Source organism: Mus musculus, chromosome 16, assembly GCF_000001635.26.
Source record: "Mus musculus strain C57BL/6J chromosome 16, GRCm38.p6 C57BL/6J".
Lineage (NCBI taxonomy): Eukaryota > Metazoa > Chordata > Mammalia > Rodentia > Muridae > Mus > Mus musculus.
The window spans coordinates 38579125-38605866 of NC_000082.6; the positions used below are offsets into that span (position 1 = coordinate 38579125).

Sequence of the window (26742 nt, forward strand, 5' to 3'; positions counted from 1 at the left end):
TTCACTCAACCTAGCTTATGACCCTTTCCTTGGCCAGAGCTTATTTATCCTTGGATTTCAGCTTAAATATAAATACCACTTTAAAGGGGTGCAGGCAGGGATACTGCGGATTAGACTCAGAACTTCCACATATGCTAGGCAAGAGATCTGGAGATCTCCCACTAAACTATAGCAACAGCCGAATTTTTACTTCCTATTTTGAGACCGGGCTCACTAAATTGCCCAGGCTGGCCTTGAACTCATTCTGTGTCTAGGGAGATCTTGGCTTTGCAGTCAGTCTATGGGATCGCAGGTCTGCTCACCTAGCCCTAAGTGCCTAGAAGAAGCCTTCCCTTGGTCAGACTCAGTTGTTACATGTGCTCCTGGTAGCTCAGGTTTTTCCTGTAGCACTCACCATATTTTAAGAATAATTGTTTAAGTTAATCTTTGCATTTCTTGTCTGGCTGTTTTGTCTTGATTGCCTTGGTTCCAGACCTTGCATAGGCTCTGTCATTTATGTCACAGTGCTTGAGAGTTTAGGTTCTGGAATAAGGCAAAATAAAATCACTGAGCATTATAAATGCTATTTTAGAGCCAGTGCTTAGAAGCAGTCTTTTAGTTTTTGAAAGAGTGTCCCTTTATAGCCCAGGCTGGCTTCAACTCGTGATTTTCCTTTCTCAGTTCCTCAGTGTTGGGAGTATAAGTATGTGCTACGGTATCAGATTGCCTTTTAAATTTCTGATTTTAAGTTGAGGATGGAGTCTGTGGAATAGCTCCATTGGCTTACATAACTTCCCCAGGATTTGACACATGAGGCCCATTGGTGTGGAGTGTGTGGTGTATTCAGGTGTGAAATGAAGCCATTTTTCCTGCTATAGCTTAGAATATCTTGATCCTTTCCCACAGTTTGAGGCTTAAGTAGAGGCATGGTATTCACTTAATGCTGCTCCTCATTTTTAATTGCATATACTGTGTGTACCGACAGTATGTGTGTAAGCATATGTACAGATGCTATCATGTATGTGATTAGCAAAGATCTGAGAAACGCATTGCTAGATTTTCTCATTGAGTGAACACTGCATAGAGTATTTACATAAACTTGGGTGATAGCTGTCAGTCACCCCACATGGTCTCTTGATGTAGTCAAGAGGTGATACTGCCAGAATTGTACTATGTACTGTTTTACAATAATAAACTTATAAGGAGTAACATTAATATAATGATAAAGTATGATAATCTAGTTCTAATCGTTTTTTATCAAACACTGTTGTCTGTAACTATACTGTACTTTTATACAACTGGAAGTATAGTATGTTGAAGCCAGCATCAGAAACATACTAGGAACTGTGACATTCTGATAGCAATTATGTCACTAGAGGAGTTTTCAAGTCTGTTTAATGCTTTCTTCTTATGAGATGAGGTTTGCTATGTTGCTCAGACTGACCTCAATCTCTAGGCCTCAAGCAGTTCTGCCTCCATTTTCTAAGTAAGTGGGATGAAGTCATGTGATATATGCAATCTTGCATGTGTGTGTGTGTGTGTATGCATGTGTGTGTGTATATATACACACACACACATACGTAAACATTGCATCCACTTAACCCTTAATTTTTTCCATCCACTCTACTGCAATGTTTTACTGACCATTAGTGTGTGTAGTACTTATATATGCTAAGTGCTATGGTCAGTAAACTAAGGCATGGATGTAAAGGAGGGACTTGAAATGCTCTCCTCTCATGTGTACAGGTGACTGCAGATGATTTTTACTCCTTTTCTGGGTCCTAAGACTACTGTTTTGAGTTGGTACCACAGAGGAGGCTAAGACGTGAACATTAGGAGTTTGAGATCAGCTTGGGCTATATAGTAAGGCCCTATCTGCAACAGAAAATAGGAAAATGAGAAAACAACTGAAAAACTGCTACTTAGATGTGAGCGGAGCCTGCTGATTTCCCTGCACGTTATTCATGATGTCTTTTCTACTTCATTTTAGAAAAACATGATATTTGAAGCTTCAACTTTCCCAAGATGTTACTTACTGTATGTTGTTAGTTTTAGGTGTTTGCGATTAAAGAGACATATTTGAGCAGCTGTAATAAAAATAATTAAATGTGAAGATTCATTATTTCCATGTGTGCAGAAGTTTAAAAGGGAACTTAATCTATCAAAAATGGGATTATTTATGCAACTTTAGTAACTTATTGAATATTCATCCAGCAAAAGGTTCAGAAGACAATTTAAAAGAGAGATACTAAGGCTCTTGTTGTGTGGTAGGAGATCAAGAGAGACTAGTCAGTGCCTCTCCATCTTCTTTTCCTTCTTTTTTATGATACTGGCTGTTGACTATAAATCCTCATCTAAGTTGGCCAAGCTGGCTTTGAACTCGTTCTGTAGCTCAGGCAGCTTTTAAACTTGTGACTGTCCTGCCTTAGCCTCCTATATAGCTATGATTACAGACCTTGCCACCAGACTCAGCACCCTTCTATCTTACTGTGCATAGTCATTTGTGAGGTTGTCAGAATCCTGTTGCCTATTTCTGGACTAGAAAGTTGTTAGGGATTGATGTTTAGTAAGCAGCCTGGCGGCCCTCTGCTGATAGGTTCTTGGGCTAACATTTAAGAGGACCAGGTATAAGCAAGCTTACAGGAGGTCTGCATGAGGGTATGGAGGGAAAGAAAGAAACAGCGGTGTCTGGAGATGTCTAAATTCTCAACGGTTGGGTTGGTAGCTGTGGATAGGACACATTTTTTACTTTTTTAAGGCAGAGCTTAGTTTTCACCAAATCTAAGCTCTTACTGTTAAGGCACACTGCTTTTGAGTAGAAGTGGATACATGGATAAAATGTTCCTTTCGGTGCTTCCACACTCAGGCTACTAAAGCAGGTGCTGCGTCTACGGTTCACTACACAGCTCTGATCCTGGCCCGCTTGGTGCTCCTTACTCTGTGTGGATGGGTGCTCTGCTGGACCCTGGTCAATCTTTTCCGAAGCCATTCAGTCCTCAATCTCCTGTTCCTTGGCTATCCGTGAGTATTTCAGTTTCATAGTGTGTTGACAACTCTCTGAAGTTATTTGAGTTATGCAGATGATATAATGGAGGGGAAATGAGGTTCTTCATACACAGCGTAAGAGTTTGGAACATTGGAATGCCAGTAGATAGGAATAATTTGTTTTCTAAAGTTAGGTAGTTGGGGAAGAAGGTATAAGCCAAGAGCATTCTGAGGAAACTGAGATCCGTGGCTATCCTCCCAGTGGAGACCATTTCAGTTAGGTCTGTTCATCTGGTAGAGGTCTCTAAGAGGTGGCTGGCTACAGAGTCTTTAAGTAAGTAGAGAAGCTTACTGTGTGCAGCTCACGGCTTTAACCTCAGGACTTGGAAGGCAAGTGCTGGTGGGTCTGTCTCTGAGTTCAAGACGAGCCAGGGCTACATGAGGAGACATTGCTTCCTTCACACCCTACTACTCACCAAAAAAAGCCACAAAGTAGTAATAAACATGTCATTAAACAAACCTTAGATTTAAATATACGTGTTTGTATGTTTTGAAATTTGTATAATCTACCTTTTATTGAGTATTACACGTTTTTTTAAAACCCTCACCCATTTTTGCCTTTCAGTTTTCAGTAGCTTAGTTAGTCCAAGTCTAACAACTGAGGCCAAGTCTAACCATGTCTTTGCCTGATTTATAGTCTTCATTCTATTTTCGTTGTAGACAGCTAGAATGATTTTCCAAATGGGACCTTTAGCTGGGTGTGGTGGTAATGCCTTTAATTCCAGCATTTGAAAGGTGGAAGCAGAAGGATCAGTTAAAGGGTCATCCTGGCCTATATAGTTTGAGACCGTAATTAAAAAAAATTAATTGTGTTGTTCTTTTCTTTAAAATCCTTCCTTGAGGACCTGGAGAGATGGCTCAGTGATTATGAGGACCTTGTGTCAGTTCCTAGAACCTACCTGGTAGTTCACAACCATCTATGATTCCATCCAGTTCTAGGCAATCTGAAGTCCTTCCATGGGCACTGTGGTGAACTTACATACACACAGGCAAATACATATATACGTGAAATACATCCTTAAAAATGCTTCAATGGCTAGGCATAGTGGCATGTGCCTTTAATCATGGAATTTGGGAGGCAAAGGCAGGATCTCTGAGTTTGAACCCACTTTAGTCTACAAAGCAAGTTCTAGGACAGCCAGGGCAATTACACAAAGAAACACTGTCTCAAACAAACAAACAAATAAACAAAAGTTTAATGAATCCTTTCTTTTAGTATACACAGCCTTCTATGGTCTGAGCTTTCTCTCTCCTTTGCTCCTTCTCATCTTGCTCTACATCAGCTGTTCACACCACATGCTATCCTGCTCAGCCCACATTTATTGCATGTGTGTTGAGGTTGCCTGGCAATCAAGAGACTCTCCTGATTTAACTGCTTGGGTTCAGCCACAAACTTGGGATTAACTGGCTTCTAGAACATACATGTAACCTGTTCCACATGTCTCATCCTCTAGCAGGCTAGCCTGGTTATATTCACATGAATTTGGCAGAATAAAGTGTCTTTGTACAGTTCATTTTAGCTTCCTGACTGTACTGTATAGGCTGACATCTTAATTGTCCCAAATAGAAAGGCTCTTGCTGAGCTCAGCATGTGGATGGGGGTGTGTCACTCACCCACAGAATGAGCTGTGCAGTCATAGCAAGTGTGTGAGGCCAAGGTGGTGGGGTCCCCGTCACACTATGCTATCTATCTACTGAGCCTCTCACAGTCACTTTTAGATGTCAGCTTGTGTTTCAGCAGATTTGTTGTTCTGTGTAAAAGACAGGGTTTCTTGTAGTCTTGGCTGTCCTGGAACTCACTCTGTAGACCAAGTTAGCCTCCACCTGACTCTCTGACTCTACCTCCCAAGTACTGAGATTTAAGCACCCTACCCCACCCCCCATGTTTCAGCAACACCATTTTGTATAGAGATGATTTTAATTTGTTTTTGTTTGAGACAGGGTTTTATTATGTAATCTGGAATGTACCATGTAGCCAAGGTTGGCCTCAGACTATTGGCAGTATAGTTGATTGTTTCAAATACACAGTGATTTTTCTATCAGGAGCTTGTGCCTTTTTATCCGACCCAAATCCCACTCTCTCAAGGGCACACACGTACATTTTCATATTCATAGTGGATCCTGAAGCTACCACAAGCCATTCTCTCAACTAGTAAATAGTTCATATTTTACCCTTATAGAAAATTAAGAACAAGCATTATTGTTAGTTTTGTTATTAAATAAAATAAATTGCATGCTTTTTTACTGGTATTTTTTGTCTCATGAGTTGATATCCATGAAGTGACCATTGTTTTCCACCAATATCTAGTTTATATTGTGCAGTTACCTACTGAAGACTTGAGGGTAGTTAGAATGAGTGTAAGATGCTCATAGCTGAGGTGTGCACAGCTCACTATGAGTATGGGAAGTTATGTACTCAGCATGCATAAGGACTGAGTTTAGCGCTAGGATCAAAAGAGAAACTGTCAAAATGCTCTAAAAATTCAGTTATTTTGCTAAGTATTATATGTAGAAATTTATTGTACTTGTAGAACTTTTCCATTGATTTATCAAATATTTACTGAGCAGCTGCTCAGTTTCATCTATTCTCTCAGGCACCAAGGGCACCTCAGTGAGTTAAGCAGATGTAAATTGTATTACAGAGTTTAAACTGGGAAAGAGGGGAGGTAGCCCAGGAAGCACATCCTCACATAACAGATCTCTCAAACACACAAGTGAAATCTAGGCCGCGAGGCAGGCAGTACGCTCACTCAGTAGTGTCAGGTCTCCCAGCTGCTTGCAGGTGCAGGCTGGGTTGCTAGGTGCGTGGTTCAGAGAGGGCCGTGTGCACAGCACATGCAGGTGAAGAACCTCACTGTCAAGAACGTCCCTGGGTGGAGGCAGTCTACCAAACCCAGGACAGACCTCACACTGCTAAGTGAGGAGAGAACAAAGCCCCTCGGGTTACATTGCCTTGGGTAGAGCTGTAGTCACATGATATGCTGAGGTGGAGATTGGTCTCATTTTCACATTCACCTTGTGTTACAGGTTTGGTGTTTATGTTCCTCTCTACTGTTTCCACCAAGATAGCAGAGCCCATCTTCTTCTCACAGACTATGTGGTTCAGCACCAGGCAGTAGAGGAGGCGGCTTCAAATGTGGGCAGTTTGGCCAGATCCAAAGATTTCCTCTCCTTACTGCTGGAGTCTCTAAAAGAACAGTTTAATAATGCCACGCCCATCCCCACCCACAGCTGCCCCCTATCTCCTGATCTCATTCGCAATGAAGTAGAATGTCTGAAAGCAGATTTCAACCACAGAATCAAGGAAGTTCTCTTCAACTCCCTCTTCAGTGCCTACTACGTTGCATTTCTCCCGCTGTGTTTTGTGAAGGTAAGCAGGTATCCTGCTCTGTGGTCCCTGGATTTGTGTCAATTACATAAACTGGGCATTTCTTGTTTAATTCCCCTTTTCTCTGTCTCCCCTTTGGCAGCCTGGATGGTGGAGTTCGGCTGCATCTGGAGTGCACTAATACCGCTCCTGGTTGGCGGAGAGGTATTTCCATATATGTGATGCACCCATGGTAGCCCCTCCTTTCTTCCTTCCTTCCTTTTTTTATCCCCCCACCCCAATAATGTTTTTTTAAGTTACTGGGAAGAGTAAAGATTGAACTTAACATAGAATGATTACGTAGCAGCTTAAGAGAACCAAAATGTCAATAAAATTTAGACTGCTGTGGTTATTAACAGGTTTTCAAAAGCTTCCTTGAATTTAACCTAACCATCCAACTAAACTTAATTTATTTCGATAGAAGAGCTAAGTGGTCTGGGTACCACGTTGGGCCATTTTAGTGTCCCTTCCCCCATTCAGAAGCACCTCTGCAGCTGGACTTCTGCAGCTTCACACAATTGCTCTCCCCCAGCCCTGACTCGTACAGCCAGGTCAGGTTGATTTTGGAAGACTCTGCACGGACATCAGGACCACCAGTGCATGTTGACTCAGTGTGGCATTTGTCTGCAGGGCGTATGTCCACACACCCTTCCCTGCCTCTGTTCCCGCCAGTGCATGGATCGGTTCTCCTCTGATCTCTTCCAGAGTACCCAGTATTACGACATGCGCTGGTCGTGTGAGCACCTCATTATGGTGTGGATCAATGCTTTTGTCATGCTCACCACGCAACTGCTGCCATCCAAATACTGTGACTTGCTACACAAATCAGCTGCTCACCTGGGCAAGTGGCAGAAGTTGGAGCATGGGTTCTACAGCAATGCTCCACAGCACATGTGAGTAGGGTAAAGGCTAAACCATGTAGCACTTCTCTTCACGAGGCTAGTCATGTCTATGCTGTGTGCCATTCTCGTTCTTGGTTTCTGTTTACGTGGGTGTTTGTCATAGTACTAAAAACAAGGCAGGACATTAACTCATTTCCACCCCCATCACCAGCTCCTTCTCCAGTGGGTCCATGTTTCAGCCGCCCAGTTACATTAGAGGCCATTATACTCAGCCGTTCACTTCGGTTTTGCCCATGTATGTGTGTGTACACATGTATGTACATATATATTTTAAACTATTTTGTAAGACTTAAGGTTTGTTTTCACATCTTCATTGCCACAACTGAATAGTTGCTACCTCAGCATCCCACACAGCTGGAATTTGCTTTAGTCCTTTTTAATTAATCAGATCTGGTATAGTCATTTTTCTTGCCTATAACTCTTTTGTTTTCTTCCTAGTCTTTGTACTGTTTTCTTCTTTCTCCTATTCTTAAATGCAAACTCCTGGCTTTTTATTGTGTACCCTTATTAATCATTTCTTTGTATGGCCTCTGGGATTCAAAATACCTAGCTTCCAAATGCTTTCATTCTGTCACTCTGAGCCTCCTATTAGAACTGTCCCTCAGTTTTGGAACATCGTCAAATATGGACCCTCTTCACCTTCCTCTCTTTTATAATTAAATATTTCACAATTTCATCCACCAGTTTCCCCCTCATTAAATGGGACAGATTGAGGTGACCTTCCCTCCCCTCTCCCCCTCAGAGTTCTCCCTTCAATTATCTGCCTTGATGTCTAATACAGATTAGCACAGGCCTTCAAGCCCAGGAACTGAAAGAGATTGGGCCAGGCTGAAAAGAAACCTGAATGTGGGCAAAGGACAGATTTCAATAACAATTGAAAGTACAACCCACAGTCCTAGTACTGTCCATCTTCAGGCTACTGGTGGCACGTGGCCATGAGGTGTGTCATCACCTTAACGCTGGTAAGTGTGACCAAGGCCGGTGGAACGTGTTCTAAACTGGGAGAGCTTCAGGGCATTAGAATCATTTTTATTTTTAACATATCTAAACTGCTGTCCCAGTTCTTACCCTAGGAAACTAACCTTTCCAAAGTCAGGAAGTGATGAGTTAACTTACGTTTAAATGGGAAAAGGTTGTAATTTGAAGCTTTCCATCCTTTTGCAATGCCATTACATTGATGCTGGAAAGAAAGAAACCTTTTCTTCCCTGATTTCTTTTCCTTAGAGAAACCTCTATAGAAATAAACCAAGAAAGCGGTCAAGAGGAAAGTCTGTGTGTTAGTACCCGTGTGCGTCTGTGTTCTCTGTAGCTTCTCACATCTGTGACACCAGCAGAGTGATCCTCTCTAGGGTACCATTATACAGCACATGGCTCCTAGTTGGCAGTGCTGTTCATTTCTCCTCTGCTTTAGCTGTCATTGGCTTTCGCTTCCTGTTTGTGTCCTCTTATTGCTCCCTTGGGATCCAGGTGACAAGTCACCCTCTGAATACTTGGTTTTCTGGCCTGGCCATTCTTCCAAGCCTGTAGCTCCTTTAACCCTGAGCTAACCAGTCACTCAGTAGTTGCTGCATTCTGTATAGCAGTGAAGTTATCATAAGAAATTCTTTCTAACTTCTAAGGCTTTGGCTGTGGAATGTATGTCTAGAGCTCAGGCAGATGAAGCCGTGAATGCTTAATCTGATCTTCATAGAAACATAGCTGGTCTTTCAGAACGCTGTCTTCCCTAATTCTCGGTATTCTAACAGTGCTTTCCTTTTTCCCATAGTTGGTCAGAAAACACAATATGGCCTCAAGGGGTGTTGGTGCGGCACAGCAGATGTTTATATCGAGCCATGGGACCTTACAATGTAGCAGTGCCTTCAGATGTATCCCATGCCCGCTTTTATGCAAGTACCATTTACTTATTTTCAAGCATAATTATGGAAGTGTTAGGAGGCCACTCTGTATGTATGTAAGCACCTAGCACGGTATGTGATGCACAGTAGGGAGTTAATAATAATAATAGGTAATTATTACTATGACTGTGACATTAGCCTTTGATCTTGAGAAATGTCTTTGGAAAGGCAGCTTGATGTTCATATACTATTGCTTAAAACAATTAGGCAATTATATGACTTCCTTTTTCACCTGACAGGCTTAATTTGTTAATAGTTCGGTTTAGAAGAGACCTTCACATGTGTTGTATCTGGGCCTGGCATGGTGTCATGTGAGTGTCATCCTAATACTTGGGAGGTGATGGCAGGAGGATCCAGAGCTCAAGGAAATCTTGAGCAACCTTGTTCAAAAACAAGCAAACAAGATCTGTGCATTAAAGTACTATTTAATATAGTAATAATGGCTTTTTTAAGTGTTTACCTGAGTTTGAAAGTAATAAAGTTAAAATTTAAAAGAGGAAAAGCAGCAGGCATTAAGCCCAACTTCTGCCCCATTTGACTTATGCGTTGAGTTGTGATCTAGTTAAACTGTTGGCCCTGAGGGTCTGAAGTATCTGACTTGTAAAGCAAGGGCAGCTGACTGGCCCATGTGGGTAGGGAAAAGGTATATGCAGAAAATACATTTAATCAAAATACCTGGGGTCGAGTGCATTATCTTTGAGTTCTATAATAAAATGGAGATTTAAAACAATTCCATCTGGTTCTCCTGTCCCTCCCGATTACCTATGAAAGGCCGTGGATTTCCTGGTTCCTGAGAGCCTTTGACCTGCATGAAGGGCACGATGCCTGGAGATACTTGCTAGGGGGAAGAACACGAGCAGGAGGAGAGGGTCTTGAAAAGGAGACAGTGGCTTTTCCTCTACTCTCGGGATCGCCTTAAGATGTCACAGCTCCATGGCATTTCTCTCCATAGGCATTTAATTCAGCCAGTGGAGACTCTAGGTTATTGTGAATGAATTATTTTGGCTGGTGCTATCCCTTTAAGCTATTACAGTTTTCTTGTTCGTGTTGCATAGCTGAAAAATATCAAGCCAAATTCATATAAGAAAGATGAATTGTTGTTTGCATAGGTAAATGACTACTTCTCAAAGGCCCTAGCTCCTGTGCATACCTTACCTGGCCTGTCTGTAACAGTGACTTGGTGCCTTTCTGATCAGAATCCCTGGAGGATCCATGAATTTAGAACATTTCTGTGAAGTGAGAACGTTCAAATTCCTGTAGAACCTGACTCCTCACATCCGTAACCCTGGCACTCGTAGAGGCAGGAGGAGCAAGGCTTTCCAGGGCGGCCTTTTTATCTCCAAGAGTGAGAGAGACTCTGCAGGCTTTTAAAGATCCTGATAAATTTAACGTTATAAATGAAGCCTGCCTATTAGCAGTAGCGGTTACATTTTAAAACCTCCCTTATGACTTGTTCAGTTTCTGGGTTGCTAGTACTGTTAACTACACTTTGCTATAGAATCTGAAATAGCTTTCTTAATCTTTGGTCTGAGCCATGGTGTTGCTGAATAACTTAATAAAGTTCAGGTTAAAGTTTTTGTCCCCTGAGGACTGCTCTGAGACACTCAGTGTCTTTGAGAGTAGCCCTAGCAGGTTAGTGTCAGTCTCACACTTAAGCTCCTGAGACAAAAATTGCATCCAAATTAGTAACTGTGTACCACACCTGCCTTCATCCGAATTTAGGACTGTCTGGTTACATGTTATGTTGCAGTCTGGGTCTCTATAGTCAAAGTATCTTTTTATTAATAAGCGAAAGATGATAAAAACAAGAAGCCCACTTTTAGTCTGGCTCAAATGCCTGCTCCTTTCCCGTCCTTCCTCTTTCCCATGTCTTTGTCTGCCTGATTTTCTCATATTTATGGAAAGGAAAAAGAACTCAGCAGCAATATATGGGGTAGAGAATTTCAGTCAGTAATCAAAGTTGGTAAACAGTTTAAGGAGGAATTATGACACCGTGGTAGCTTGGTGAGGTGGCTGCAATATAAAATAAGACCTATAATCCCTGCATTCAGAAGGCTAAGCCAGAGTGACTGTCAGCACCAGCTAGCTTAGGGGACAGAGCAAGACCCCTTTGCAAAACAAAATTAAAGAAGTTGTTATATTGATGCTTCCCCAAACTTGTCTAATGTTTTTAATGTCTCATATTAAGTCCTAAGCGAAGAATGATTTTTAATTATGTTACAATTTTAAAATAGTTCTGTTACTAACTACTACATTGCAGCTTTAATTCTTTGGTTGGCGTTTAAAATATTTCCATGAAGTCCTTTTACTATTCTGGTCTTAGATAAATATACTTTGGAATGTCTTAGGTAAAATAACATCTATGTACCATGTTAGAAAAATCTTATTGTACATAATAATTTTTTGCATTTTAGAGGCTTTGCAATAAGATCTATTTTGTTTGTTGTGAGCAAAAGGAGAAATATTCTAGATCTCTACAGCAAGGATAGTTTGCCACTAAATATGCAGATTTACTTGGTATTGGGTATGTGCGCTTATAACTATGCAATTGTTTTAGGAGAATGAATTATAAATAACTTTACTTTTACCTTCCCCACAGTTCCTGTTTCACCGCCCATTACGAGTGCTGAACCTGCTTATCCTCATTGAAGGCAGTGTTGTCTTCTACCAGCTGTATTCCTTGCTGCGGTCGGAGAAGTGGAACCACACGCTCTCCATGGCCCTCATCCTTTTCTGCAACTACTATGTTTTATTTAAGCTCCTCCGGGACAGAATAGTCTTAGGCAGGGCATACTCCTACCCCCTCAACAGTTACGAACTCAAGGCCAACTAAGCTGTCTCTCAACAGGAGGGAGAATTCAGATAAAAATATTTTCATACGATCTATTTTTTCTTGCGATTTTTATAAATATTTAAGATATTTTATATTTTGTATACTATTATGTTTTGAAAGTTGGGAAGGGTAAGGGATATTAAATGTATCCATAAACAAGATGATGTTATCTTTCATGTGTTAGTATACTTGAATATTATACATGAGAGGTTGCCCCTTCAGTAAAAGATTGACTTGTTTGTCTGGCTCTGGAGTGACATTCACTTAGGAACTATCGCCTGACTGGGGTCTTTGGTGTGTCTGTTTCCTTTTTAGTCGTGTTTTTGTTATCTTTAGTTCCTCTCCTGGCCATAATTATTGCTTTAGAAAAGCAACTCCGACAGATGGATGGAGTTGCCTTCCCTGGCTGACAATACTGGGATGGCTACAGCAGAGGGAGTTCCAGTCTTGGGTCCGGTGCTCTTTTCACCCACTGGGAGGAGGTCCTTCTAAACTGGTGTGTCTGCTGAGCTGCTCTTGTACTTTCCAGTGACTTCTCCTGGTGGTCTCGGCTTTGCTGTCACTTTGCCTGATCTTTCATGGCTTTCACTTGCAAAGGTTTTCCTTTTACTCTTAGTTACATGCAGTAATGCTTTTCAAAGACAGGAAGTGCTTGGGATGCCCACACTCAGGAAGGATCCAAGGGAGGAGCTGAGTGTAAATGCCATGTGGATCACTAGAGTGTGGGGACATGGAAACTGTCAGCAAAATAGCCTGAGGGTGCTCCGGCTGCCACCTCTCTACAGTGGCGTGGTTGGAGTGACGAGGGAGCGAAAATACAAGAAGGTGCTGCTCTGTCTCAGAATTTGATCTATACCCAAAATTTGTGTTTTAAATTCATGCTCAAAGGCTGATAATAAGTACATATTAATAAGTACATGTTAATAAGTATATATTAATGTACTTGTTTCATATGCACGAGGTCTGATTTGTTCCCCAACAGTGCAGAAGATAAGTAAATAAACGTCTTGTGTCAGCACCTTCCTATTTGTGAGCATTACCCCTTTAGGTCCCCACCCTTGCGCTTGGGAGTTGATGCACTTTGAACTTCCCGAACGACACAGGACCAAAGCCAGCCCATCCTGTTTTCTGTGCTGGGCTCAGCTGTTGAGACTTTGAAGCTTTGGATGATACAAATACGACTCATAAAGCAGAACGAGCAACCATGTAGTTCAAAAGCTTAATGCACAGAGCAGTTCTTGACTTCTCCCAGGGAACGAGTACAGCGAAGGCAGCCCGTTCTAGGAGCGTGTGCATACAGCTGCCCCCCTTGATGTTGCAGCTGCTGGCTTTCTCAGTGTGATGTGGATACTGCTGCTCAAATTTGAATTACTTACCCATTCAACACATGTAATTTTCCCACAAGTGCTTAGCACTGAGGAAATGCAAAAGCTTACTTACCCGAAGAGACTTGAGTGGTTTAATCAGCAAGGTTCTAATGCCATGTTTCTGGTAGAAATGATGAGCAGTAGAGAGAAGCCAAAGCAAGGAAACAATTAGCAGAAATGGGCCCAGTAAAAGTATTTTTAAATAGGAAAGCAGGGTTTTAATTTAGAAAGTGTAAGACTGACTGAAGTGGTTCACTACTGCCAACTGTTAGAAAGCATCTTTGAGGAGGGTTTTTTTCCCCCCTTTTAGAAAAGTTTTTTTTTTTTTTTTTTTCCTTGAGACAGGGTTTCTCTGTATAGCCCTGGCTGTCCTGGAACTCACTTTGTAGACCAGGCTGGCCTCGAACTCAGAATCCACCTGCTTCTGCCTCTCAAGTGCTGCCACCACTGCCCGGTGTCACAACACTCTTACATCAGTCTCTGGAATGAAATGTTACAACATGTATCACCATGGCTAGCTGAGGAAATTGTATGTTTGAGAGAGGTTTCTCTGTAGCCCTGGTGCTTCTGCCTCCTGAAGGCTGGGATTAAAGGTGTGCACCACCACGCCTGACTGAGATGATTTTACTTTTTAAAGTCAGACTCTTGTGAAGTTGCCCAGGCTGACTTTGGCCTCATGCTGCGCCTGACGTGCCCTTTACAGCAGCAGCACATCTCACTACACCTAGTTTAAGATATTATTTTTGAAAATAATTTTTTAAAAGGATTTATTTATTTATTATATGTAAGTACACTGTAGCTGTCTTCAGACACCCCAGAAGAGGGCATCAGATCACATTAAAGGTGGTTGTGAGCCACCATGTGGTTGCTGGGATTTGAACTCAGGACCTTCGGAAGAGCAGTCAGTGCTCTTAACCTCTGAGCCATTTCTCCAGCCCCGAAAATAAATTTTTTAAAATGATTTTTAATTATGTGTCTTTGCATGAATGCAGGTGCCTGTGGAGACCAGAGGCATTGGATAGCTTGCAGTTGTAGTCACGGGTGGTTGAGCTATCTGTGGGTGTTTAGAACTGAACTCAGGCCCTCTGGAAGAGAAGCAAGGTCTCTTAACTCCTGAGTCGTCTCTCTAAGCCGTGTGTGTGTGTGTGTGTGTGTGTGTACACACAAGGGAATGTGTGTCCTTGGAAGTCAGAACAGCTTTTGGGAATTGATTCTGACCTTATTCAGATTTGTGGGTTGAGATCAAGTAGCAGGCGGCAAGTGCCTTTACTTGCCGAACCATCAGCCCTAGGCTAGAATTTACAGCAAAGGTCAGACACAGCAAGATAAAGCAGTGTCTTTATGATAGCTGCTAAGCTAGCCCAAGAACTTCATTTTACAGCAGTAAGGGCATTGGCTTTTGGTGGGAATAAGTTTGTACTCTGAAAGAAGAGAAAAATAAAGCAAATGGTTGGTGCTGTATTAGCTTTCTTGCTCTTTTAAATTGGCTCAACCTAAAGGTAATTGTGAGGAAAGGGGTCAGGGAAGCTGCCATCTTACTATGTTTACCTTAGGATCTTGAAGGTTTGCTTCTTATGGCTAACAGTGTAGCTAGGTGCAGTGGCACATGTCTGTAAACTCGGCACTTGGCAATGTGTTGGAGAACATTGAGTCAGTAGGGTGCATAGTGAGACTGTCTCAGCAGCAACAAGGAAAGGTCCCAAGTTGGTCCTTGTGTATAAAAATAGCTCAGATAATTGGTGAAGATAGACTCATCTTTTTACAAATAAATTATCTTAATGTGTTTGAGTGTTTTGTTTGCACATATATCTATGCGGTATGTACCTGATACCCATGGAAACCAGACAGGACATTGGATCCCCTAGGGAACTGAGTTATAAAAACCTATAAACCCCCATATGGGTGCTGGGAATTGAACCCAAGTCCCCTGGAAGAACAGTGTTCTTAACCACTGAGCCATCTCTCTACCCTCTTAGGCTGCTCTTATAATCATGATGAGCCTCTGTTGAGGGCTGGTTTGGCTGAATTCTGAAGGTGTGGCACAAAAAGAGCAGATAGCTACCAGGCAGGTCAAATGAATGGAAGTGTTAAAGCCAAGTGTGGTATACATCTGTCACCCTGGTACTCAGGAGTCCGAGGCAGAAGGATGACAGGTTTGATAATGGTGCAGTTAGAATAGTGGGCCAGGCATTGGTGATCTTGTACAAATGGGATAAACTAGCAAGGACAGAAGGTTCTAGAAGGAAAAAAAGAGAAACTTAGGATAACAGAATATGGGGTATGGAATAATCTTACATGTAACCCTAGAAGCACATACATGGTCAGAAGTCAATAGAGAATGATCGAGATGGTTTGGTGGTAAAGGCACTTGTGCCATTAAGGCCGACAGTTCCTCAAATCTACAAGGTAAAAGGAAGAACTGATATCTGCAAATTGTCCTCTGACTGCCACATGCATACTTTGGCACCCAACTCTCCTCCCTACCCCCTCCCCACACTAAGTGGGTAGAAAATAAAAAGAGCTAAATACAGTCCTAGTGATTCAAGCCTGCAATCCCTGATGCTTATGAATTGAAGGCAAGCAGTCGGACATCCAAGGACTGGCTGACTAGAGTGAATTCAAGACTGGTCTGAAAAATTTAGTTAGATCCTGTCCAAAACCAAGTGAAAAAGATTACAGGAGTGAGATGTCACAGTGGTGTCATAGGGTAAGATGTCACCAACACTGATACCTGGTTTTAATTCCTGGACCTTGTGGGAAGAGAACTGACTCCCGAAAATTGTCTTGATTTCCATGTATGCCTAAAATCCATCATGTGCACCCACACAATAAATGTAATTTTTTAAAAATTGAGGATTAAAGGGCTGGAGATGGCTCAGCGGTTAAGAGCACTGACTGCGCTTCCAGAGGTCCTGAGTTCAAATCCCAACAACCACATGGTGGCTCACAACCATCTGTAATGAGATCTGATGCCCTCTTCTGGAGTGTCTGGAGACAGCTACAGTGTACTCACTCACATTAAATAAATAAATAAATAAATCTTTAAAAAAAAAAAAGAGTGCTTGTTGCTCTTGTAGAGGACCTGGGTTTGGTTCCAAGCACCCACATGGTGACTCACATCCATAACTCCAGTTCCAGGATAACTGGCACCTTCTGAACTCTGTGAGAATGGTACACATTCAGGCAAAAGACACATGCAGAACTGAAGAGGATCTATAAGACAATGGTAAGATGCTTGTCTGGCATATAGGAGGCCCCAGAAATGCCCAATAAGAAAAGAAGAACCAAGAACAATTATCACAGGGGTGTTGGTGGGTTTTCCTTGAGAACAATAAAGTTCCAGCTGGTGGGTAGAAAGAAGTGGAGCCTGGTGCCAAAGGTAGGACATTTAGTACATAGACTACATCATACCCAAAGAACAGTACATCTAAACAGCTGGGACCATGTGTTTCGATAGTGTATTTTGTGTGAAACATGAAGAAGCAATGATGCAGGAATAGAAGTGAGAACCTGAGACCTGATGTGCTTTGTAAAAGTCTGATGGAGTAGAAAAAAACGTACCCTTGTAGAAGTTTTAGTCTATGTTCCTTCCACATCTCAAGTCCCACCTATTTCCATGGGATTTTATATTCCAGGATGAGAAATGTTGGCTTAACCCTTTCTAGCACTGTATGACCACTCACTCCTTAGGTTGGGGTCTGGCTCAGTGGGCAAACCCCTCAGTATGCAAGTTCAGATCCCCAGCACCCACATAAAAGCTGCACAGGTGTGTCAAGCCTATCTCTAACAGCAGCACTTCAAGGTGTGTGTGGCCTCCACACACTGTAAAAATGCACAGGTGAATACACCACACGGCCCACCCTCAAACAAAAAGCTCTGAGCGACTCAAGCAATAGGGAAACAGCCTGCACCTCTGCAGTGGGCTCATAGATCTTAAGCTAGAGTTCCATGTAGCAATCAGCTGTCTTCTGTTTTTCCATTACAATTTGTCCTTGGCACAGGATGTCAACTTATTCTGGGTATTTTGGTTAAATGACTCGTTAAGAGGGCGAAGTTGTAAACAGTTGATTATTAAGATGTAAAAAAAAGTTTATGGAGGCTGGATATGGTGACTCTAACATGAAATCTTGACACTTGGGAGGCTGAAGCAGGAGGATTGTTGCAAGTTCAAGGTCAGGCTGATCCACAGAGTGAGACCTTATCATAAGTTTGCTTCTCCTTTTGTACAAAAATTGGTGCGTATGGGTGTTTTGCCTGCATGTGTGTCTGGTGCCCCATGTGTGCCTGGTGAAGCCAGATGAGGGCATGGATCTCCTAGCAGTGGAGTTGCAGAAAGTTGTGAGCCCCCAGCTAGGTGCTAGGAATCCACTCTGGTCCTCTGCAAGCACAGCCAGTGCTCTTAGCTGCTGAACCATCTCCCCAGCTTCCTGTATCATCATCATTTTTTAAAAAAGTAAAACCAAGATTTATGGGAGATTTGTGAAATCTGTCCTTGAGGTAACAGCAACAACAAAAGTGATGTCACACAGGACGAACCACAGCTATGAGTCTGATAGCATGATTTACTTCTCTGTGTGTTGGTTTGGTGATCCCATGTCCTCTAACCAATAACTCCATCCCAAGAATTATATATGATTTCCTGGAGTACATTTTAAAGCATAACAATCTTTTAATTACACTTAGAGGTCTCTATGGATAGGCTTAATATATTTTTTAATGAATAGAAAACATTTCGATGATATCTTTGGAAACATCTGTAGAGTTCAAAAACAGCTTCCAATCACATGGCTGCCAATAGGGGCCTTTGAAGAAGTGCTCTACTCTGCAGAACTCTGTGCCAGAGAGTACAATGGCATTACACTGAGTCAAAGCATCAGGGTTCATCTAGTAATGCACATGACTGGAGTCATGGCTTCTTGCCTTAGCTGCCTCCCCTTTGACCCACATTGAGAACCAGCCCCTGCATGGCTTGTGTACCTCAAGCTAAGTGATCTATGTGCCCATTATTTTACATTGCTGGTTTCGGCCAATCACCCTTCTCCCATCTCCCCGTCCTCTTGCCTACGAAGGTGCATCTGTTCCCTCTCCCAGCCCTGTCTGTCTAGGAAAGATTCTGGTAAAGGGAAACCTATTCTTTGTCACTGCACAAGATGAGCTGACCTTCCTCTATTTATTTTTTTATTTTTTTTTTGGTTTTTCTGTATAGCCCTGTCTGTCCTGGAACTCACTTAGTAGACCAAGCTGGCCTCGAACTCAGAAATCTGCCTGTCTCTGCCTCCCGAGTGCTGGGATTAAAGGCATGTGCCACCATGCCTGGCTGACCTTCCTCTTTGAAATTCCTGAAATCAAGACTCTTGGGTAGCAGACCCTAAGATGCTTGTTGTTATCAAGTAGGATCAGTTTGGGTAGAAGGTCGTCCCAACCAGTCTAAGCAGGAATTGGACCTACTAGAAACTTCTTCCAATTCTAAACAAACAAATCATATTCTCTAGGGCTTCTGAAGGCAGGAACGTAAGGCCTGGTCGACACATGACTCACAAACCTAATTTGGGCCAAACATGATTGCTGTGTGCCTAACACTACATGAAATTGACAGTTCATCTTGGGCCTATGTGTGACTTCATCAACAGCGGAAATTAAATCATTTTCTGGGTGATCAAAGGCTCTCCAATTCTTTCTTAAGGTGTGTGGGATCAGACCCTCCTTGGTTTCCAAGTAGATAGCCAACAGGTAGGCTTTACAACCAATGAGAACCATGGAAACGATCGAAAACACTTAGTTCACCCTCGCTTTGATCTCTAAAAACAAAGTTCTCAACACCCAAGGGTATCCACTGATATATTTTATTGGCTTTGCAATTCTGCTTAATTAGAATATTTATTAGTAGGTCATTTGAATACTGTCAACAGTCCTAGTGAAGGTGCTAGCTGCTGCTTTCTGCCATGGCTTGGTGTCTAATGGTGGGTCTCACCCTGCTCCAGTTGTTTCAGGCTGCTCCATTTATCCCTTTTCTCTGTTAGACCACGCTCAACTGTGTTGGAGTGCTGCTAAGGTACCCAGTGCCCTCTTACCAAATTTTGGGTAAGTACTTGGTAAGGATGGTGACACGTACATGTTTAGTGCCTCCAGAAACCAGAAATTGAACTTGGGTAATATTTTGAATTTTAAGGCTTGGATTAAGCTAGTATTTCATAGCGAGGTCTTGGTCTTGGTTAGGTCTTTTCATATTCCAAGAGCAGAGAATAAAAACCAAATGCTCTTTCTCCAGTCCGTTTTGGCAAAAGGGAGAAAAAGTAGTCTGGGAGGACTATTTTGTAAATAAATATGAATTATCTTAAGCAAAGATAATATGCCAAAAAAAGTGTATGTGTACATATTTCATTTGAACTTCAGTCTTTGAGCTACCCCTTTTTGTGGACTGGCAGTTGCCCTGAAGACCTGCTCTCCTGCCCTTTCTGGCACATCAGCAGGTCCTGATAACAGTGGTGCTTCTCCCAGACCCTGGATGGAAGCAAGTAGAGTGATTCTCACTTGGCTATTCTCAGGGGTCCAATATGAGAGCTCCAAGTGGTGGCCAAATGGCGACCCCAGCATTTTGAGGAACAGTGCCTTTGTCATGAAATGGGATTTTACGAGCACCAGGCTCACCCAGCGCACTAAATTTACCACCATGTGTGTGACAGTTGTTAGAGGACCACACTGGAGAGGCAGGGAGGGCACTGAGACGGTGAAGATTCCAAGCCCTTCTGGAATTGGCTGGCTGAGGAAAACCGAAGTAAGGACTATTTCCAAACAGATGACAGTGGGGCATGGACACGCCCACATGTCTGCTCTCCTGAAGGTGATGTCATAAGTGAATGGTGTGTAAGGGAACGTGGTAGTCATTTTGAAATCAGTCCTCAGAATTTAAGTCACCTGCCAGTGTGGAAATGATTGCTTTTTTGTCTTGCTGCCAATAAAAATACACCCAGAAATATTAGGAAAGAGAACAGCCATTAAGTTGTCTCAGTGTTTCGTTTGGTACTTGGCTCTTTTCCTGTCACATTCTAACTGGAGCACGTCTTTATCAAAGCATACACCGACATTGAGCCTGGCACCAAGCTTGTCCACCGTATTTCCTGATTGAGGCAGGAATGCACTTTTCAGGTCTCCAGAACATAGCCACTTTTCGCCTCTCCACACCATATTTCTTCACCTTTCATGACTAGGGAGAAATGCTATGTCCTAAGACTTCTTGTTTGGTCAACATCTCAGTTTTTGTTGGTCCAGTGCTTTCCTCACCTAATGAGAAAGCAAAGACTGAAGGCCTATTAACTGTTCCCCTTGCTCCTCATGGAGGGTCACTCTCTTTAGGTCACTCTAGGTATCCTTGCATCAGGCGCTGGCTTAACAACAACAACAAAAAAAAACCAAAAAACAAAAACAAAACAAACCAAGGGCAAGATTTCAAATCCTTAAGGTGTATCAGGGAAGGAAAGGAGAGCATGAGATCTGCAATGGGCCATCAGCTTCTACACTCCCACTGGAGATGACTTCAGCTTAGCCCCTTACCCACTCCAGTACTGGCTTTGTGGGCTCAGCCCAGAGATACTGCCAGTCTTTAGAGAAACTTGTGCAGTGACCAAGCTTCTGGACAGTTTAGCCAGGCTGGAATCTGAGAAGCGCCCCGTTATGCCTTTGTGGGGGAAGAGCCAGAAACCTTCCTCCAGCAGGTGTAAGGGACATCAGACAGGTATACTGCATCTGCTTGTGTCCAGACAAGAGTCAGAGCAAGTCAGAGCACCCGAGTGGATGGTGGATATGGGAAATGCAGACAGTGCTGTCTCAAATCTGCCCTTGAGCAACAGTGAGAGGAGGAGAAAGGAAGAGAGCCGCTGGCTAAAGGCAAGGCATTTCTGAGGACAGTGACAGATGGGGCTCCTCCTGGCCTCTTTACACATCCGGCTGGGCCCAGGCTGGGGCTGGAGAGTAAAGGTGAGCTAGAGCTTTCCTTTTAATGCCTCACCAGCTCAGACACATCAGGTCTGAAGTTGTGCCTTCCTCTATGACATGTGGCACCCGGACTCTGGTACTATTAAGAGAGCAGACACATCACCCCTGCCTACCTAGACGTCTTGTGGTCCTCCGCTCAGGACTCAGTCTGCCTAGCTACTGGATTTGTTAATCAGCACGGTGGCAGGTGGAGTCACAATAAAGCCAGTACCAAGAAGCATTTGTAGGTGGGACCAGTCGGGGCTTTGCTCTTGAGTACAGACTCTGACTTTCTGTGCTGATTTGTGGGTCGCCTCGGACAGGTCTGCAGCCATCCCAGGGAAAGCGCACAAGGAGGTTCCCCGACCTAGAGATCTTACGTGCATGTTAGTTTGCATTTCCAGATCTGCTTCTATTTGGGGAGGGGGGAGTAAATACACCTTTATAAGCTTATTAAAAACTGCTCTAAAAGAACAAGTGCTTTAAAGAGCATTAAAAAGCACAAAGAAGCCTCCAATCAAAACAGGAAGATTTTTCTGACCCAGTCAAAAAATAATTTCTTTCTTTCAAGGGTTACTATCACAGGCAGCTCTTGAGAGCATAAGAGAATGATAATGGAGGCATAATCTGTCTCATAGATGAGCCCCGATTGCCATCGGAGGCAAGCATTCCCTCCTCTTCCTTGCCTAACCTTCCCCACTTGCTCATGTGGACTTCCTTAAACCTCACTCTTCGGTCCTTGTCTTGACCACTCTTCTTGCAAATGGACTCATACACGGTCAAAGACAAAGGAGAGGTGGGGAGAGAGGGAGAGAGAGGAGGTGGCCAGAGGCAAATAAAAGCACAAATTTCCATAGCGTGTGCCTGGAGAATGGCCAGTTGATGCCCGTAAGGACCAGATGAACCTGAAAGATTTACAGACAACAGCAGGTCGGATGGTCTCATTCTATCTGTCTCCCACTTCTTCCATCCAGAATCACGGATCTCCGCTGGGGCTGGTAAAAACAGCTTGTCGAAGTCTCGAGTCTTTGGCCATTCTTAGGGATGGTCATTTTATTCCTAAGCGTGACCCCTTCTGGTGTGATCCATGTGTTTTCGGCCAACTCTCCACAGAGAAGACCAGGGGAAACTGTCTGAGTAGGGCTCCTGATAGGGGACAGTAGGACCTTGGAATCTATCACTGTGGGTGAGGAAGGTAGATGGTCCATGATAGGGAATAAGATTAGGCTCTGAGGTCTTCCTGGCCTTGACCTGTGGAAAGCTTTAGGACCCCCAGATGCTCGCTCCAGTTTGGAAGAAAGAAGGTTGTCTCCTGATGGCTCTGTCTCTGATGTGCGTTTTCTGCATTGCACCACCGCATCCTGTGTGGAGGCCAGAGTGGATGCACTTGGTTCTGGAGAGCAGGAGGACCCCTCATACATGCAGGATGTAATGCTGGCCTGCCTCCGGGATGCGGAGGCTCCTGTCTCTTGCTTTGGTTGCTCTTCCTCTGGGCTTCCCAGGGAGGAGGGAGAATCATCTTTGGTGGATTTCTGAGGGATCTCAGGGGTTGAACCAGGTTCTTCCTGGCTTCTCTCCAGAGGCTGAGCCCCTCCCTCCCCTGTGCTCTGAGAGGGCAGGGGCTGTGGGATCTGTGTGTATTGGATCTTGGGTGGGATGACAGGGACTGCCTTGGCCTGACACATTTTGACCATGAAGGAGGTTCTCACAGCTGACACACTTACAGGAGCCGAATTCCTGCGGCCTGTCAGGGTGTGGGCAACAATGTCCAGGTCCTGCGTGTCCTGGGAATTCCAGGGGGCTGCTTTGCAGTGAGAGGAGCTCATCCAGGTGACCTTGGTGTCTCCTAGTTCAGAGAGCTCTATTCCAGGTGAGCTAAAGGGAGCCCCATTCTCAAGTCGGAAAAGGTCAGCTATGGGAGTGGCAGAGTCCAGGTTGAGGGAAGACGGCCTGTGTTTCCCTTTTGAGGGCCCACACTCAGTGTTCTTAAGCTGTAACTGTAAGGGATGTTCCCCAGGTAAGGTGCTGTCTTGAGCCCTCGGTGAACTCTCCTTGCTGCTATCTGGCCCGGGAACATCACTGTGTTTCATCTGACGGTTGCTAAGTTCCAGTTGTGGTTCCTGCTCCTTTCCCTCTGCTAAACCCATGAAGTTGGTTTCTACTGGTTTGGGTTGTATACCAGATGGTCCCTTCTGACTGGGAAGAACCTCTAACCCTTTCAGGCCAGAGAACTCTCTGAAGGCTTTTAGGGCTTTCTCTTCCAATCCGGCAATCTTGGTCCTGGCTGCCGGGGGCTGCAGAGGCTCATAGTTCCTCTCTGTTTCCAGATTGGCACAACTGCTGGAGAAGGGCGCCTCAAGAGTCCAGTGGCTGTTTCCAGTGGTTTTACTATCGAGAGAATGGCTCTGGCGAAGGCTGGGCCTGTGGCAAAGTCTCCTCTCTAATCGGTGGCCCTGGGAGCCTTGCGTCTGGGACTCCTGAACTTCTTTCAAGGTGGGAGAATGAAGGGGACTGGTCACCCACTGGGGTTCCTCCCAGGGTTCCACCATCTCCAGGCCATGCTGGGCAGGGTCCGTCACAGTGTCATCTTCGTCACAGTCTGAAGGCTCTTGTGCTGAATGCGGAGCACCTCCCTCCTCTTGTGGGATGATGTCAACCTCTTTGGTTGGGCTTGGAAGACCAGGGCCTTTGTTCTCAGGAACAGCATGCCTTGCGTTTTGCTTCTCATTTGGGCTTGCAATAGCTTCCTCTCTCTGACAGGGGGTAGGGATGCCAGGGCTCTCTTTGGGGGTTGGCTGCTCTGTGTAGACATCTGTCCTGGAATCCCTGGCTGCATCTTCCCTGTCAGGACCTTCCTTTGACAGCAGGACTTCAGGCTCCTCCTCCAGAGGTGTGGGGGGAGGAGGAGCAGGAGTAAGAGGGGGAGAGAGATTCCTTGGGCCTCCTATCTCTATCCTAGCCGGAGAAGATACCTTCTCAAACAGAAGCATTTCCAGAGGCGCTAGACTGGCTGGGTCTGGGCTGAGCTCCTGCTGAGACTCTGACTCGAGGAGGCTGCAGACTGGCTCTAGCTTCTCTCTGTCAGTGAGGATAGCAGCTTCCTGTATGCTCTGATTGGCTGCGTCCCTAGTCCACACCTCCCGAGGAGCAGAGCTACTAGGCAAGCTCCCAGGGGCTTCTGGGAAGGGAAATGGGGCTGGGCTTGACTCAGGAATCGGGCTTGTCTTCTGAGCAGCGGGTGGCAAGGAAGAGAACTCCTCCTCTGATTCAATGATTTTCAGTTCCTGTTGAATCTCAGGCCAGATCAAGGCCTGAGCCAGGTCTTCTTCATCCTGAAAAACAAGAAGACCTTAGTTACTTTAGAGCCCAGAACTCTGGGTACTGACGTCTGCCAAGAGTCCAGTGAGCGCGAAGGGAATGGAGTGGTTGCCAATACTCTGGCCAATAAAGGAGGCAGCCTCAGTAATAACCATGGCTGTCTGAATGCCCAGCATATGCCATGATCCTTATCCATGTGCCGTCTTCCTGGAGACAGTACTGGGCTAGTTGAATAGATTTAACTAGCCGAATCACAGAGCTGTAGATAAGGATGGAAATCCAGTCCTGTCCACAGTACGACATGATCTACTTCTGACCCCCATCCTTAGCCAGTTCTAAGCACGAAGCTGTATGTTCCAGAGAGTGCTCAGCCCTCGAGCTATGTCCACAGCCTTCCAGTCACGAGTAATGTGTCCCTTGCCTTTCCTGTAAAGAGAATCATCTCAGGAGTATCTCTAACCACTGGAGGCGTGGAGTCTTTCTGAGAGGTCCGATCTGCTGCCGACGTCTCATCTCTTCACCTGGCTCTGCTTCTGCAGCTCGGAGGGTTAAATCTAGGGTCTCATGTGTGAAGTGGCAACTGCAGAGACTGCATGGGTCTGAGCTAGGTCCTCTGCATATCTTATGCCTGTGTAGCTTGACGCTCTCATGGAACTTCCAACACTGGGAGTGGCCATGTCTCTGACTCTTTTTCCCATTTTCCCATGTTTAAGACCCTTTTTCTCTGACTGGGTTGCTTCGTCCAGCCTAGATATGAGGGGATGGGCCTAGTCTTTTTTTCTTCTTCTTCTTCTTTTTTTTTTTTTTTAAGATTTACTCATTATTATATCTAAGTACACTGTAGCTGTCTTCAGATGCACCAGAAGAGGGCGTCAGATCTCATTACGGATGGTTGTGAGCCACCATGTGGTTGCTGGGATTTGAACTCAGGACCTCTGGAAGAGCAGTCGGTGCTCTTAACCACTGAGCCATCTCTCCAGCCCTGGGCCCAGTCTTATTGAAACTTGTAATGCTATGTTTAGTTGATGTCCCTGGGAGGCATGCTTGCTTGCTCCTTCCTTCCTTCCTTCCTTCCTTCCTTCCTTCCTTCCTTCCTTCCTTCCTTCCTTCTTTCCTCTTCCTTCCTTCCTTCCTTTGAAGGGAAACTGAGGAATGAATTTAGGAGACAAGGAAGGTCAGAGGAGGGGCTGGGAGGAATGGAAGTAGGAGAAACTTTGGTCAAAATCTAATGTATGGGAGAAGAAGGAAGGAAGGAAGGAAGGAAGGACTATATTATATCCCCTTATTATCCCATTCTTTCACTTTGCCCTGGGTATTGACTTCCCCCTGTGAGGCTGGCAGCCCCAAGGACAGGGACAGTGGCGATAGTCTTAGTACTACAGTGACCCCACTGTTCAGGATTGCACGCTGTTTCGTACAAAGTGGGGATTTGGGATGTACGTTCAATGAAGAAATGACTTGATGCCTTTACTTGTTAACTTGAATTCACCCTCACTCTTCCAGCCTTAACATTATCTTCCTCTAAAGTAATGTGGCTTGCATTTGGGCTCTCCTCACTGAAGAATCTCTGCCAATGCAAACACGCTCACAGCCTCGCTCAGCCTTCCCGAGGACACTGCTTCTTCACATCAGCTTTGCCCTAGCTCCCAGCACACGGTCCTCTCGGCATCTTCTGGAAGCAAATTAAGATGCTGTAGGCTTCCTTATCCCTCAGCACATGTGTCCGCAGAAAACCTCCTCACACCTTCTACGTAAAGATGTCTCATAAAACCATCCATGGACAATTCCACCCTCAAGAGTGGCCGAGGTTTGTCAGCTTTGGCGTCAGATTTGAGCTCCTCTAAAAACACAGACCAGAGCCTGGAAACCTCTCAGATTTTATAGACAGCTATGGACGAGCCCCAGGCCATGATGTCTGAGGATAGAGAGTGGGGCTCATGAATGGTCATCATATTTGGAGACTGTGATATGACCAGCTGGCTTTGGTTGAATGTCATTCCATAAAGACTTGCCGGTGGTTTATGGGCCAGACATAATTAGAGTTATGTTTGCCTTAGGAATCTGA

At 44.3% G+C, this 26742-nt stretch overlaps 2 protein-coding genes across 9 annotated transcripts in view; one reads left to right on the forward strand and one right to left on the reverse strand.

Moving 5' to 3' along the window:
• Nucleotides 1-13038, forward strand: part of Tmem39a (transmembrane protein 39a) — a 33465-nt gene extending 20427 nt beyond the window's left edge. For 2 of the 8 annotated variants that reach the window (XR_001781854.2, XR_003951823.1), the window contains 6 exons: nucleotides 2846-3000; nucleotides 6052-6394; nucleotides 6495-6556; nucleotides 7097-7284; nucleotides 9059-9179; nucleotides 11788-12266. Coding sequence is in view for 5 of the 8 variants with exons in the window: in NM_001205286.1 (NP_001192215.1) it covers nucleotides 2846-3000; nucleotides 6052-6394; nucleotides 7097-7284; nucleotides 9059-9179; nucleotides 11788-12021 (1041 nt within the window). In the remaining 3 variants the exon portion in view is untranslated. Of the gene's footprint in view, nucleotides 1-2845; nucleotides 3001-6051; nucleotides 6395-6494; nucleotides 6557-7096; nucleotides 7320-8074; nucleotides 8256-9058; nucleotides 9180-11787 lie in introns of those variants that run through there. The other 6 variants (NM_001205286.1, NM_026407.3, XR_384596.4 and 3 more) reach the window with 5 other exon arrangements.
• Nucleotides 13039-19218: 6180 nt separating this feature from the next.
• Arhgap31 (Rho GTPase activating protein 31) overlaps nucleotides 19219-26742 on the reverse strand; it is a 114693-nt gene continuing 107169 nt past the window's right edge. Inside the window, exon 12 of the mRNA NM_020260.2 lies at nucleotides 19219-24691. Coding sequence (NP_064656.2) covers nucleotides 22301-24691 — 2391 coding nt within the window. The 3' untranslated portion in view covers nucleotides 19219-22300. The remainder of the gene's footprint in view (nucleotides 24692-26742) is intronic.